The sequence below is a fragment of the Medicago sativa genome, chromosome 4, assembly GCF_051527215.1.
Source record: "Medicago sativa cultivar Bolivia chromosome 4, Bolivia_mono, whole genome shotgun sequence".
NCBI classification, from domain to species: Eukaryota; Viridiplantae; Streptophyta; class Magnoliopsida; order Fabales; family Fabaceae; genus Medicago; species Medicago sativa.
In genome coordinates, this window is record NC_140752.1 from 82,289,141 (window position 1) to 82,305,036 (window position 15,896).

At 32.0% G+C, this 15,896-nt stretch overlaps 2 protein-coding genes across 2 annotated transcripts; one reads left to right on the forward strand and one right to left on the reverse strand.

Moving 5' to 3' along the window:
- The first annotated feature begins 1,761 nt into the window (after positions 1 to 1,761).
- On the forward strand, positions 1,762 to 2,817 carry LOC146932690 (uncharacterized). Its single transcript, XM_085707782.1, has one exon. It carries the CDS (start codon positions 1,762 to 1,764, stop codon positions 2,815 to 2,817), a length of 1,056 nt encoding a protein of 351 aa, XP_085563908.1.
- A 4,864-nt stretch (positions 2,818 to 7,681) lies between these two features.
- LOC146932691 (Polymerase/histidinol phosphatase-like protein) lies at positions 7,682 to 11,578 on the reverse strand. The gene is made up of 5 exons (XM_085704420.1): positions 11,159 to 11,578; positions 10,453 to 10,577; positions 9,696 to 10,013; positions 9,442 to 9,611; positions 7,682 to 8,294 (listed from the first exon to the last, which is right to left on the reverse strand). Exons 1-5 carry the CDS (start codon positions 11,483 to 11,485, stop codon positions 7,882 to 7,884), a joined length of 1,353 nt encoding a protein of 450 aa, XP_085560546.1. The 5' UTR covers positions 11,486 to 11,578; the 3' UTR covers positions 7,682 to 7,881.
- Between the last annotated feature and the right edge of the window lie 4,318 nt (positions 11,579 to 15,896).

Consider the following 15,896-nt stretch of genomic DNA (forward strand, 5'->3'; position numbering starts at 1 on the left):
TGACTTAGATTATGCTGTTGCCTCTAATAAATCGAATTTGAGGCTATCCATGAGATAATCATGCTGCTGCCTTCGATAAACAAAGTTGGATTTGTTACAGTAGCGGATTTTAGTTAATTCCAGAAAAATTATACAACTAGCTCATCAAATAACCTTGTAACTAAGTCTCCCATTTGGGTGTAAAATTAATTCTAATCCATTTTCATGAGGGACACCAATTTTCATTAGATCTCATATTAGTATAAAAACAGTAAGTGGATTTTAACAGTGGTGTGAGATATTTGCTGGCTTCATATGATTTTGGAATTTCGTAGGTGGATATTTGCTGGGTGAAATTTCCTTTAGATATTTTAGTGGAAAGTAAATTTTGTTATCTTCTAATAAAAAAGGAAAATTTTGTTATCTTTGTGTCAACAACGGAAATCACTGTAATTGCAAAAATCTAAACAAGGTAATGGATAATTGGAACGGATCTGGAAAATTTTGTAGCAAAAACGAATTTGTACAATTATGTGAAAACCATATGTGGATTTTATGTGAAAATGTGAAACAAGATGCTAAGTTTGAAGAGTATGAGATTTTGAAGAAGATGATTGTTTGTTTATTTTTCTGGGTTAGTTGAAATATGAATACATTCAATGATTTTACAGAGAAGTGACATTTAGCGTTACACAATGCACAAACTTTCCAGAACATGGTGATGTTATGAGTTGCTACATTTTTCCAGAACATGGTGAAGAAGGAATTGAGTTGCAGTCTTGTGGTAGGTGAAGCGGTTGAAGATAAGTGAAAATGATATAGTGTGGAGAGACTATAATAAGGATCCATGCTCCTTTTAATCTAATAGTTAAAAAGAAACTTTCCTTAACTTGTGTATGATGCACAAATTTGTGCATTGTGCATTGTAAACGCCACCAAATGGGTGTTCATGCTCTTACTAGAGTGACCACGTCCTTGGTTCCCAAGTTTTGATTAATATGTAAAATTTTAAATATTAATAAAAGGACAAAACTTAGGTACAATTCCTTAAGTGCTTTTCGTATGGTTCTTAACTAAAAATACAATTTTTTTTTTTTTTGGATATAACCAACTTTGAGAAAATTATGGATTTAAGGAAATCATGGTAAATTTAGTTGAGAACCATACGAAAAGCACAAAATTGTACCTAAGTTTTTTCCTTAATAAATTTAAACATATATCTAAGAGATTAATTTATACACATTTTTTAGGGGTAATTTATACAAACTTTAGAACTCCTTTGCACTTATCATCAGATAATTTCACATTTTTGTTGTGTTATCTTAAATAAATAAAAAAATTATAATTCTCTGTTCGACAGTGAATTTTATATATATATATATATATATATATATATATATATATATTTCACATTTGTGTGTGGTGAATAAAAATAATAAAAGACGCCCCTAAAAAAAATGGTACATTTATGTGTGGTGACACGTACATTCTACATTTTCTTCGACAGTGAAAATTAAAGATGGAACATAAGAAAGTTTACCAAGACATGTCATTCAACATTGTTAATAGAAACCAAATGTATAATCTCTTCTATTGAGTCTATTTTTTAAAAAAAAAAAAAATATTGGCGGGGGGGGGGGGGGGGGGGGGGGGGGGGGGGATCATAGGAAAATTGTTTGGATTAATTGGAACTCTATTGGTTTCCCAAAGGAGGAAGGGGGGTTGGGGGTAAGGAGGGTGGGTGCTTTTAACTTATCGTTGTTAGGAAAATGGTGTTGGAGGATGTTGGTGGACAAAGAGGGTTTGTGGTATCGAGTGTTAAAGGCTCGGTATGGTGAGGTTGGGGGGCAGATTAGGGAAGGGGATAGACATGCATCGGTGTGGTGGAATATGATTTGTAGAGTGCGTGAAGGTGTAGGTGAGGGAGTAGGGAGGTGGTTTGATGTGAATGTTCGTAGGGTGGTTGGTAACGGGAGGAATACCTTATTCTGGTATGATACTTGGATAGGGGATACTCCTTTGCGGTTAAAGTTTCCTAGATTGTTCGAGTTGGCGGTGGAGAAGGATAGTAAGGTTGAGGAGATGAGGCGGTTGGGGTGGGACGAGAACGGAAGGCCGTGGGTATGGAGACGTCTGTTGTATGCTTGGGAGGAGGAGAGTGTGAGGGAGTGTGTAGCTCTTTTATGTAACATTATTTTGCAGGACTCTGTTCATGACACTTGGAGATGGACGCTAGACCCGGTTCAAGGGTATTCGGTGAAAGAAGCATACCGTTATATCACAGACACAGGAGCCAGGGTCGACAGGTCTCAGGTTGATGATGTTTGGTCCAAGCATATTCCGCCAAAGGTGTCTTTATTGAGTTGGCGTCTTCTTCGCAATCGGCTTCCTACTAAAGATAATCTCGTACACCGGGGCATCCTAATTCCAACAGATAGCATGTGTGTGGCTGGTTGTAATGTCCCAGAAACGGCTACACATCTTTTTATGCACTGTAGTATTTTTGGTGCTTTGTGGTCTAATGTGCGGACTTGGTTGGACATTTATTTGGTCTCTCCTGGTGAGCTTCGACATCATTTCATTCAGTTTACCAGGATGTCAGGTATGCCTAGAACAGCTCATCTTATCTTAACAGTCATTTGGTTTGCTACTATTTGGGTGACTTGGAAGGAGCGGAATAATCGTGTGTTCCAAAACACGACAACTACTTCATCCACCCTTCTTGAAAAAGTTAAGCAACATTCATTTTTATGGTTGAAATCTAAACAGGCAGCATTAGCTTATTCTTATTATGACTGGTTGAAACACCCACTCTCTTGTATGGGTGTGTTCTTGTAATTTTGTTTCTTGGTTGGCCCTTCAAAGGGCAATCTGACACTGTAACTTTGTGACTTTGGTGGTGTTTCTTTTTTGCGCATCTTGTGCGATTGGAAACACTTTTGAGTATATATATATATATATATATCACATTTGTGTAGTGAATAAAAAAAATAAAAGACGCCCCTAAAAAAAAATGGTACATTTCTGTGTGGTGATACCTACATTCTACATTTTTTTCGATAGTGAAAATTAAAGATGGAACATAAGAAAGTTTATCAAGACATGTCATTCAACACTCTTTTGTGACTGATATTGTTAATAGAAACCAAATATGCACATAAAGTGGAGCATTTTGATTTGTACTATTCAGATTTACTCTCAAATGGATACAGGGATGAGTAGTACTCTACCCATTGTCATCTCTAGTGAGTGGACTGAATTGAGTAAGTTGCTATTTTACAAATTTTTGAATGAGTAAATTGATTAACTCATACAAATTCTAAAACTAAAATAATATTCACTTAAAGATCTTTTTGATGAATATAGTTCACCATAAATATCAACAATACCATCCCTCAAAAAAAATAATATCAACAATACCCGAGGATTTAGAATATCATAAATAGTATTAGTTATTTTACGCCCATCTACAAGGAGATTTGAACATTGTTTCCTTAAATTTATAAGATCGAACTTTTACTGTTGAGTTGACACCTCATAGTCATGAACATAAATTATCATTATGAATTCATTCGCCAAAACTTGATCGTGATATATATATTTTTGGACTCCCTCAACAAAAAAAACTTGGTAAATAAAAAATTAAAATAAGCATTTTTAATATTGTCAAAAATAGTTCATGCAGTGTTGTTCCTATTTTGATGGGATTGAATATTTTTCTAATTAAAAATCTAAATTCCTATAGTCGTGTTGTTCCTACTTTCAATGGATTTTATATTTTTTTAATTAATAATTTAAATGATAAAGTAAAAGGATTTCTTTAACGGAATAAAACAAAGGGATAAAGTAAAAGGATTTCTTTAACGGAATAAAAACTTAGGTGCATTTTTCTTAGGTATTTTTTGTATGATTTTTTCAAAATCATAGTTTTTTCAAAGTTTGTTATAGCAATAAAAAGTGTATTTTTAGTTAAGGATCATACGAAAAACACCTAAAAAAATGCACATAAGTTGTGTTCTAAAATTAAATATAATAATAATTTAAATAAAGGGTAAATTTTAAAGTTAAAAAGTCACCCTAAAATCATGTATTTTCATTTATAGATAAATATAATATAGAAGATTTCACGAGACAAGCAAAGTGTTATTTTATTTGATTTCTTCTTACTATTTGGAAGAAACAACATCCATAAATTTTTAATTCTATCTCTCATCTTTTATATATCTCACTTTCACATTCCATTTTATATTTTTTTTTACTATTTATATATATTCTTTATTAAAAATACTATTTATCTTTCTCTCTTGTATTCTCTTTTCTCTAAATTATTTTTTACTATTTTCTTCATTTTTTTCCCACTCACTTTTACTCTATTTTATTTTCCTTTTATATGAAAAACACAAGAGAAACGTGTGTCTTTAATACATAAAAAAAATGCATGAACAATATTTATCACTGATAAATATAAAAAAAATGAAATAAATGTGTCACTGATACATAAAAAACGAGATAACTCGTTATCATTAATTTATACTATATCTATACTATATATAAAGAGTATATACTTAAAATATATGAGTCTGGGATGACTTTTTAATTACTAATTTCACCCTTCATTTAAACTATTGTATTTACTATTTTATCCTTTAATAATATTATTTTAAATTTAATTAAAATAGGAAATATCACACTACAATAGAAACAATATTACCAATATCTATACAATATATAAAGAAAACAACATCTTTCAGCTCTTTTGGGCTGACTTTTTCTCTTCCAAAAATGCCTTCAATTTTCAATACAAATAACACATGTAACAAAAAGATAAGAATAAATTTAAATATTTAAAAAATGTAACAAACACGATATGAATATATATAAGTTTGGTTTTTTTCCTTTATCATTTAAAAAGTGTAACAAACTACATGAGTATATTTATAAGTACTTTTTCATTATCTCAATTATACCCTTAAACAACTTTTTCTATAATAAAGATTGTTTTTGGTGTCATTAAAAAAATAGATTATATTTTTTTTGTGATATTGTTTGATTCATTGAAATAAATAATCATGGTTAGTTTGGTTTGTTAAAACTAGAAAGCAATAAATATTTATATTTTTAGTTTTAATCAGAATCAAAATTTCATAAAAAAAAAACACCTTTAATAATTTTCAAACGTTAGAGCAATAAAAAGAGCGGAAAGATGGGCACGTGAGTGCCCGTCTTTTCGCTAGTTACATATAAATAAGATTGAGATTTTGGGCTGGATTTTTTTATAATTTCAATTATACACTTAAAGAAATTTTTGTTATATTGTTGGTGGTATTAAAAAGTATAAGAATTTATATTATTTTTGTTAAATCATTGTTGTTATCAATGTAATGAAAACCGGACCATCCGGTTCAATCGGTTGAGCCGTGAACCAAGTCAGTGTCTGGTCCGATCAAGCCTAAAGATCGTCCTAGTATAAAACCAGGGAAAGAACCGGTGGACCGGTAAAAAAACCGGATAAACCGGACAAAACTGCCGGTTTAGAAGGTTGCTACGGTCAAACCGCGTTTTCGTTTTTTCTTTAGAAAAGAAGTTGAAATCAGTCTCAGAAAAAAGAGAGGAGAATTATATTTGTCTTGGTTTTCAAACAAACTTGTATGGGTAAAAAGGAAAATAAAGTATATTGTTGGTGGTATAAAAAAGTATAAGAATTTATATTATATTTGTTAAATCATTGTTGTTATCAATGTAATGAAAACCGGACCATCCGGTTCAATCGGTTGAGTCGTGAACCAAGTCAGTGTCTGGTCCGATCAAGCCTAAAGATCGTCCTAGTATAAAACCAGGGAAAGAACCGGTGGACCGGTAAAAAAACCGGATAAACCGGACAAAACTGCCGGTTTAGAAGGTTGCTACGGTCAAACCGCGTTTTCGTTTTTTCTTTAGAAAAGAAGTTGAAATCAGTCTCAGAAAAAAGAGAGGAGAATTATATTTTTCTTGGTTTTCAAACAAACTTGTATGGGTAAAAAGGATGTCAGAAAATTATGTGGGTGATTCTGAGCAAGAAGAGATGTCAACAGATGAAAGAAGATGAAACGCTAAGGAGCTGCTTCTACAGAGGAGCGGCGGCTGATTGAAATAGGCATTAGGGTTTCTGTATTAGTGTGAAACACTAACGTAGTTTATGTTTTCACAGTGTGGGCATATTGTAAATGGGGGTTAAGAGTCCAAAATTTTTTAAATCGTAAGAATGCTATGGAACCCTAAAGACAGATAATCACATCCGACTAATATGTATTTAATCAAAAACTGTGTGTCACTTTTTCTTATTCCCCTTCTTTTTTTATGAAATTTTGATTTTGATTAAAACTAAAAATATAAATGTTTGTTGTTTTCAAGTTTTAACAAATAAAACTAACCATGATTATCTATTTTAATGACACCAACAATATAACAAAAAAATATAATCTATTTTTTTTTTTAATAACACCAAGAACAATCTTTCTTATAGAAAAAGTTGTTTAAGAGTATAATTGAGATAATGAAAAAGTAAAATACTAGCAACACTCTCTTTTGAGCAATCTCTCTAGCACTCACTCCTTTATTGGGTGAAATCAATGTATGTCCTACCACTTTATGTGGGTTCCATTTCCAAAATATAGATCCTACATTGATTTCACCCAATAAAAGAGTGAGTGCTAGAGAGAGTGTTCAAAAGAGAGTGTTGCTAGCACTTCTCATAAATATACTCATCTAGTTTGCTACACTTTTTAAAGATAAAGAAAAAAAAAGCCAAACATATATATTCATATCGTGTTTGTTACATTTTTTTTAATATTTAAATTTATTCTTATATATTTGTTACATGTGTTATTTGCATTGAAAATCGAGGGTATTTTTGAAAAGAGAAAAAGTCAGCTCAAAAGAGCTAAAAGAAGTTGTTTTCTTTATATATACTAGCGAAAAGACGGATACTCACGTGCCCGTCTTTCCACTCTTTTTATTACGCCAATGTTTGAAAATTATAAACGGTGTTCTTTTTATGAAATTTCGATTTTGATTTAAAACTAAAAATATAACTTTCAAGTCATAACAAACAAAACTAACCATGATTATATATTGGGTTAATTATGTTTCTAGTCCCTATAAAATAGCGACCTTGTAAGTTTAGTCCTTACTTAATTTTAATAGCATTTTTAGTCCCTAATTTTGTTTTTTTGCCCTGAGTATTAGTCCCTACTCAATTCAAATTTGTTTAATTTATGCTTAAACTCTTAAATTTTTGAACAATTTTTTGCAGACATGTTTAGAACATTACTAAAAGTTCCTCCGCAAAAAATTATCGCAAAATTTGATTTCTACATCCAGATTTTATTACTTTTTATCTTTAACTTTTGTCGTTTTAAAAAATTCATATTTAATTCATTTCATGTCTGAAAATTCTAAATTTTAGTAAACGAACCTTTCATAGTGTTCTAATCTTGTCTCAAAAAAATCGTTCAAAAATTTAAGAGTTTAAGGATAATTAATCAAACTTTGTTTTAGCAGGGACTAAAATTATAAGTAAATTTTTTTTTATAGGGACTAAAAATGCTATTAAAATTAAGTAAGGACTAAACTTACAAGGTCGCTATTTTATAGGGACTAAAAACATAATTAACCCTTATATATTTCAACAAAAATAATCATTATGAATTCATTCTGCCAAATGTGTAGAAAATCATCAATTATATAAGATACAACAATAATATCAGAAACGTTGGCTTAATGATCAAAGTAATATTTGAAAGAAAGAAAAAAAAAAATCAATAGACACTTAAAACTTGACCAACAAATTTAACAATAAAATTGGCAAACAAAAATACTGCAAATGATCAACAAAATTGTATGATAGAATACAATACACAACTTCTAAGTCTCTATGAGAACCGGAGTTCCTCCCTGACTGGTAGAAACGTTGGAAAGCTTCAACTTGGTAGCCTCAAACTCTTCATTTTCCATCTCTTGGCTACTTAACCAAAGAGGTAAACAATGATCAATCAAATCCTTTCCACAATACAAGGGTGAACCTCCCTTAAAAATGCGGGTTCTCCCAAACCTTGTAATTGTTTCTAGGTTAGTATTAGACGGTTCCTCGGCATAACACTCCAATAATTCCCTTATAGCATTGCACCATATAGGCCTAGCTACCTTAAGAAAGTCATGCAAAACTAGTACTGGAAGGTTTACACTTCCCAGTTCAGATTCATGGTGTCCTCCTCTTCCATGATAGTCTGACCCTCCAATTTTCAAAAGGCCGTAGGCATCAGCCAGGTCACTATATGCTGCATACCAAAAATTAACAAGCAAGATCAAAATTAAAACAATGATTAATTTTACATCTATTTGTAAATAATTTCCTATTACACAATTGTGACAACACAATGAGATGTAGTAGGCAGTATTCGGTTGTAGATCAATGCTTTTGTTGTGCATATTGTTCGTTTATGACTAGACATGGTTAGCCTCTATCTCACCGGCTAGCCCAAGTTGGCGGTAGTGATGAGTTTGTCCGCAAAATAACGATTTTTTATGTTTCCAAAATCGGATGTTACTGCATTGGCCACGTTTCATTGCAATATCAAAGATCGCGACACAAGTGTAACAGTTACTACAACCCCCATTTAAAACCCTGATTCCGAGTATTGAAAATTATCGCTTCACTAATATGATTAGGCAAGAAGCATCCATATCATGGGATGAATAGCAGATGGTATTTAATTGTGTGAAATACATGAATCACTGTGATTTCATATATGGTCAACCACTAAGGCTTCATACAGTCTCTTTATGTGGATCAGAAGGCAAAGAATGATGTTACTTATAGAACATTGTACTGTTCTTCACAATATATATCCCATCAAATCTAATTATCATCCAATGTCCACAAAAAGGTGGGGTAGTGCACTTAGAAGAAAGAAAACTACCATTTGTTATGGAACACACAGAATAATGACTTGTGCATTCACTTGGTTATTACGTAAGTGTTGTGGGTATTATACTTACTAGCTTCTATATATAAGTTAATTGCATGACTAAAAAGTATGACTTATGACACCCAATTTTGTTTAGTGACGATTGTCGTTAAGCTGTTTTGTCATTTCCAGGTTTAAAACTATTATATCGAACACCATGCATCACTTCACTTGTTATATTTCAAGCTATTTTTCATTCTCACTAAATCTTACAATTTGAGGCAATTTAAGTTTCACTCTTTAAAAATTAGCCTGATGATTTGATAACATCACATTTGATTAGTACAAGTAGAAGAAATGAGCATGATGTGCACTCTTCTGAATACTGCATAAATTATGATTCAACCTTGTATGACAATTGACAAAGTAGATCCACCTTAGTTTTGATTTTTATGAGATGATAATTGTAAACTATAACATCATTTTGATGATTAAACAAATGAGAAAATTCACATACCTGCAAGCCTTCCATCACTTTTGTAGACCTCCATCCCATGAAGGCCTGCTTCTTTTAACCTCCTAATAATAGCAACAGGATTTTTTAATGCCCATGGATGAGCCAGAACGGCAACACCCCCAGTATCACAAATCATTTTTATTGCTTCCTCCACCACAGGTTCACTTCCCCTGAAAATACAAGATGCTTAACCATTTTTCTTAACTACAAAAATGGTATCTAGCAATCAACAAGTGAAGGCAACGCAATATTACTTGGAGTAAGCAGGTCCACCATCAAAAAGATATCGGGCAAAGGCTTGTTTGAGATTTTCAACATAACCTGCTTCAACCATAGCACGGGCTACATGGAGCCTTCCGGGAGCAACTCCGTTGCCTGCAATCCTACAAACATGCTCCCATTTAAGAGCCATTTTTAGCTTGTTAAGCTTTAAGACCATGTTCTTTGCTCGAAGATAACGTCCGTCCCTTATGTTTGACAAAAACTTATCTAGCTCCTCAAATTTTGATGGTCCAATACTGCTGTAATATGCTAAAACGTGAACAGGTTCCTCTGCTTCAGTGTCTCCACCACTGCCAGTAGATGGGCAAACATCAGAACCAATGGAGAAAAAAAAAGGACTTCAAACGCAATTGATTTAGTGTATGTTTGGTTCCACTTTTTGAGGAGGTAAGTAGAATTGATTGTGCCTTCATAATTGATTCTAATTAACTTGAACTTGAAATTGGAATTTGAAGCTTTTGCCTCTACAATTGAATTTCAGCCTCAAATCTATCGTTCAACCTAATTTTATGTAAATGTGTCCAGACATAAACCACATTACATCCAACTCATTTATACCAGAATTGATTCATTCAAAATAAATTTTTATCCCTGTAGAACCAAACATGCACTTGGACAATTATAGTTTAGAAATTTTCACTTCCCCCCTCCTCTAGTTAGAGGCAACACAAGTTAACCAAAGTGCCAATTCAATCAACAAGCATCAAGAATCTTAAGTTTGAAAATTACCTTGGATAAAATATTGTACTAACTTCAACACCTGGGATTATCTTAATGCCATATTTGCGAGCCGATTCTACAGCCTCGAGGATGCCTGCCATAGTATCGTGATCTGTCAGAGCAAGAACTTTCACCTGTTATGAACAAATGGTAACAAATTTAAAAAAATGAGCCTAAACTACAAAGGAAATCAATTCTATGCAAAACTAATAATGCCTTAGACAACCATCTTTTAGAATTCATTGGAAAATGCAATAAATTCCATCTCCACTTATTTTAGAGGCCTCTACAATACAGTTAATTTTCCATCAGCCACACCATCCTTAAATTGACTTCATTATCCTTATAAAATAATAACCATAATCATAAAATGATGCACATATTTCAAAGAGTTGTGGTATTTTGACACACAATTTGACATCAAAATCAAAATTCAACCGTAATTTAGATTGTAACGCATTTCAAATATGTAATGAATATAAGAAGGTGTCGCAATTCATTAATCATATCATCCATCCTCTGAATACAATTAACCACAGTTTTAAACGTCCTTAACCACGATTTTAAGTGTTCAAGCTCATGCTACTACAGTTTTTTTGTTTTATTTGGACTATGAACAATATACGACAATAAAAACAACCTTAAATAATTCAAACAAAAATAAATCTAAGCAATCCTACGACAATCAAAAAACAAAAACATAAATAAAACTTACGCCGTTCATGTGGGCTCTCTCAACAACCTTAGAAGGAGACAAAAAGCCATCACTGCATTTAGAGTGACAGTGCAAATCAAACACAACTCTGTCACCATTTTTTCCAACAGGCTTCTGCACCCCAAAATCATCAACAAGAGATGAAGTAGCGAAAGAAGAAGGGTTATCCAATGAAACCCATTCAGTTACAAATTTAAAAGCCAAAACTTGTTCATGGGTCATCTTCTTCTTGCTTCCACCTCTGTTCTTATTCTTCTTCTTCTTTTTCTTATCCTTATTGCTCTTGTTTGAATTGTTTGTGCTTTGAATTGCGATACCATCTCCCATAACTGGATTGAGCTTTTTGCCTGAAGCGGTGGAGAAGAAAAAAGATTGAATTTTTTGGGGTAATTTTCTTAGGTCGTAAGGGTGAGTGAGTTTGTTACGGGTGTTTGCCTCTGAACCTATATATGAAGAGAAATGAGGAAGGGTAGGTTACCCTTACAGTGAAGGGATCTTTGGAGTCACAGGTGTCCTAACCCTTCAAACCTATATGCTGTGACAGGTGGGTGTGTACCCATTAGTAGTTTTTGTTCTCTTCCATTTACGGCTTACCCTTTTATCTTTTACCACCGGAATCTATCCGTATTTTTATGGGTAGTTAGCTAACTTGTGCGATGATGGTTGATAAAATAATCCTTGATTATAATTGCCGGTATGAGTACTGCGTCCAAGATGAAATTTGTGGTTCGTAGTAAAACACCTATTCTCTTGTTGATAACAAATTTGAGTCCCACATCGGACAGCAGATGACATGATAATGTATTTTGTGAGGTTGTGTTAGGTCCAACCACGACGTTCTATCTCATGAATGAAAAAAAGAATAAAAAAGAAGAATATTACAAATATAAAATAACTAGACTTTTGACCCGTGCGTCGCACAAGTTTTCTCGACTATAATAGAGACAAATAAATAATCTTTAACCCGTAAGATCATTGATATGGTAGAAAATATTTTCTTCAAAAAAAAGGCAAGCGGATAGGAATGAGATTGGTGTGCAATGCATTTTTTTAGATGGAATTTATTAGGTTAAATAATTGCAAACCTAATAAAGCAAATGAGCGGGAAAAAATTAGGGTAAGTTGATGCGGACGTAACAAAATTAATAAATAAGAATGTAAAAAAAAAGGCATGAAATTAAAAAAAATCCAAAAAAAAAGAGTAAAATTCTTGAACAAAAAAAAATATAAAATAGAAGGATCATACGTGATCATTGATATGATAGAAAATATTTTATTTTTAAAAAAAAAAGCAAGCGGATAGGAATGGAATTGGTGTGCAATGCATTTTTTTAGATGAAATTTGTTAGGTTAAATAATTGCAAACCTAATAAAGCAAATGAGCGGGAAAAAATTAGGTTAAGTTGTTGCAGACTTAACAAAATTAATAAATAAGGATTTATAATTAAAAGTGCTCTCAAAACATTGGTTAAACAACCATAAGAAAGTTCCGTGAGCATAACTCAGTTGGTAGAACAATGCATTATTATATGCAAGGGTCAGGGTTCTAACCACAGACACCCCACTTATTCACTTATAAGGTGAATTTTATCCACTAGGCTACCTGACCACAACAACCATAAGAAAGAATAAAAGAGAAGACCACAACAACCATAAGAAAGAATAAAAGAGAAGAATATTACAAATATAAAATAATTTATAATTAAAAGTGCTCTCGAAACATTGGTTAAACAACCTTAACAAATAACTTTTTATCAAAAGTAGTGTAATTATTACTTATATTTTTTTGACCACAACAACCATAAGAAAGAATAAAAGAGAAGAATATTACAAATATAAAATAATTTATAATTAAAAGTGCTCTCGAAACATTGGTTAAACAACCTTTGTGTAATTATTACTTATATTTTTTTATAGAAGAATATTACAAATATAAAATAATTTATAATTAAAAGTGCTCTCGAAACATTGATTAAACAACCATAACAAATAACTTTTTATCAAAAGTAGTGTAATTATTACAAAATAATTTATAATTAAAAGTGCTCTCGAAACATTGGTTAAACAACCTTAACAGTAACTTTTTATGAAAAGTAGTGTAATTATTACTTATATTTTTTTTATAGAAGAATATTACAAATATAAAATAATTTATAATTAAAAGTGCTCTCGAAACATTGATTAAACAACCATAACAAATAACTTTTTATCAAAAGTAGTGTAATTATTACTTAATCAAAAGTCAAAACTTATATTTTCTAAACAAATTTTCTATTTATAGATTCCTTAATCATTGCCCAGAGGGCACTCTGGTTAGCAAGACACTTAAAACTATACGAAAAATTTAAGAAATGTATAATATTAGGTCTTTATTATTATTAGTATCTTTTTTGTTTTTTTGTGGTGTCTGGGATTCAAACGCATACCTTAAATATACGATGCATTATCCTTACCAATTGAGCTAAACTTACGTGGATAGTATCATTTTTGTTTGAGAGAGTGATAAATACTGAAACTCACATATAAATGGAAAATCGCAGGTTCCAACGTAGGACAATGATATCTTGTCTTACAATTTGATCATTTACAAGTTGAATTAAGACTAACATATAGTATAACATTAATTTTATTGCTTTTAGGCATACCGATTATGACATTAAGAATCTATTTAATTAAGGAAATTATTATTTATCCGTCAATAAAAGATGGACAGAATTACTAATTGACATCAATCAGAATTATTCGTTTGTTATCTATCAACTCATTATGGATAATTCTACCCACCTATAAATAGTGTAGTTCCCCTTCAAAAAAAGGGTAGTTGTCTCCTTAAAGAGTTTCGTTTTTTTTCTTCTTCATAAGTTCCTTTTACTTGAGGTAAGACACAATCAATCACTAAATATGAACAGTTTTTCTTGTAGAAATTTGAAAATTAGTTTGTTATGTTGTGGAAGATTAGCTCATTCGGTTAAGTATACATCCTAGAGATTGAGGATGAATTGTAACAAAGGGAATTTTTTTTTTTTTTTATCAAATAGAAAAATGCAATAAAAATTCAGGAGCTGCCTGAACCGCGTAAGCTATCTCTAAAAAGAATGGAAGAGATAAAAGAGGGGGGTGCCTCCCACCACTGAGAGAAATTAGGAGCTAGTCCATGGCCGTGCTTGGCCATAGCATCTGCTGCCATATTACCCTCTCTGAGCACATGAGTGCATTTAGAGAAAATGAATAGACAAAGGGTAAATGAATATAACATGGGTATAAATAAATAGACAAAATTGAAAGATATAATTTGCTAAAGCATAAATGGATTAGATATAATAAAAGGGTCACACCGTTCTTTCTTCCACATTTAAGTTTGAACGTATTAAGTGTGTCTTTGGTATTAGAGTGAGTATGTTAGAATCACGGTGATCCATCGTGATTTTACAGAAGCTACATAGTGTAGCTTTTGAAAATCACAGTGGATTATCGTGATTCTGACATATCTACGGTAATATCAAACATAAGTTAAGTATTTGTTTCGATACACGTTGTGCTCTTATCCTAAGACAGTTCCAACGTGAAAATCCTGAAGCTCCAATTTAAAGAGTTAGGAAAAAAGTACATTTGGTGGGTATCCACCGTAAAAATAAACACATGCTAAATCAATTAGCTTAAACAAATCCATGCTCATGCACTGTATTGGACAGTGAATTTAAAGATCTGGTTTAATTTTGCAGCATTTCATCATTTATCATGCTCAACTTGAAAATTGCATGGCCAGTGGTCACGAGTGAATCCACTAGCCAGGTTTTGACATCTCTTTCACTAGATTTTTAAACCACTTTTACCATGACTTTAAATTAAGTTGATATATTTATCACAGTGGGATCAAATATACACTGAATAATACATGTTATTCAAGAACGGATCCAAATGACAAGTACAAAGTGACATGATGCGAATCAATGTTTGGTCGTTTTTGCTATGTACGTATCTCTATTCTCTTTTAACTTTTACAGTAAATATTTATCAGTTCCGTACGCTGTAACCCCCCACCCTCTCTTCAACAGAAAACTCTTTGTCCTTTCTCTTTCTCATGTTCAAACAAAGCTTCCCTTATTTGTCCTCTCTTCGTGGACTAGAATTTTGTACCCAATGCTGACTCAATGACATAATAACTCATAAAGCTTTTTCTTATCATGAATTACATTGCATGCATGAGAGGGTGGGAGGAAAAGTAGTACTGTACTTCATTACCTTATACTCTATCATTTCGTTGTCTCCTTAATCAATGTCAGTTACATGTTTTGTGGAGTAGTGAGTATTTAACATGTAGCTGTTGGCTCTCTATATGAATTCTGCATCTTTTTTTTTTTAACAGATTAATGAATTCACTAATTTTATATTATTGTATTCTTCTTTGAGGTGGATTTATGCCTTCAAGTTGGCGAGGTTTTGATGCAAAATCATGGCAAAGTTTGACTAAAAATGGTTTGTATTTGGATACAATAAGTTGAACTAATTTGTGTGTGAAAATCAATTCTAAACTCAAAAGCTACTTAGTCTATTTGTTTCTACATTGGCTAGCTAACAAATCACCTCCGTGATGAAACTCTAATTTATACTAGTTTCATAAAATTCATAGTGGGATACCCTCGGGATATGAGAAAGAGAGAATGAACGCACAACCAAACATTGGCTATGTAATAATGACAATAAAGCTAGAAGGTGTGACCTACTTGTTGCAATGTTG

Coding starts and splice junctions, on each gene's coding strand:
- LOC146932690 (XM_085707782.1), top strand. CDS start 1,762: ATGTTGGTGGACAAAGAGGGTTTGTGGTATCGAGTGTTAAAGGCTCGG.
- LOC146932691 (XM_085704420.1), bottom strand. CDS start 11,485: ATGGGAGATGGTATCGCAATTCAAAGCACAAACAATTCAAACAAGAGC. Junction 10,578..11,158: donor AGAGAGCCCACATGAACGGC/GTAAGTTTTATT, acceptor TGTTCATAACAG/GTGAAAGTTCTTGCTCTGAC. Junction 10,014..10,452: donor AGTACAATATTTTATCCAAG/GTAATTTTCAAA, acceptor ATCTACTGGCAG/TGGTGGAGACACTGAAGCAG.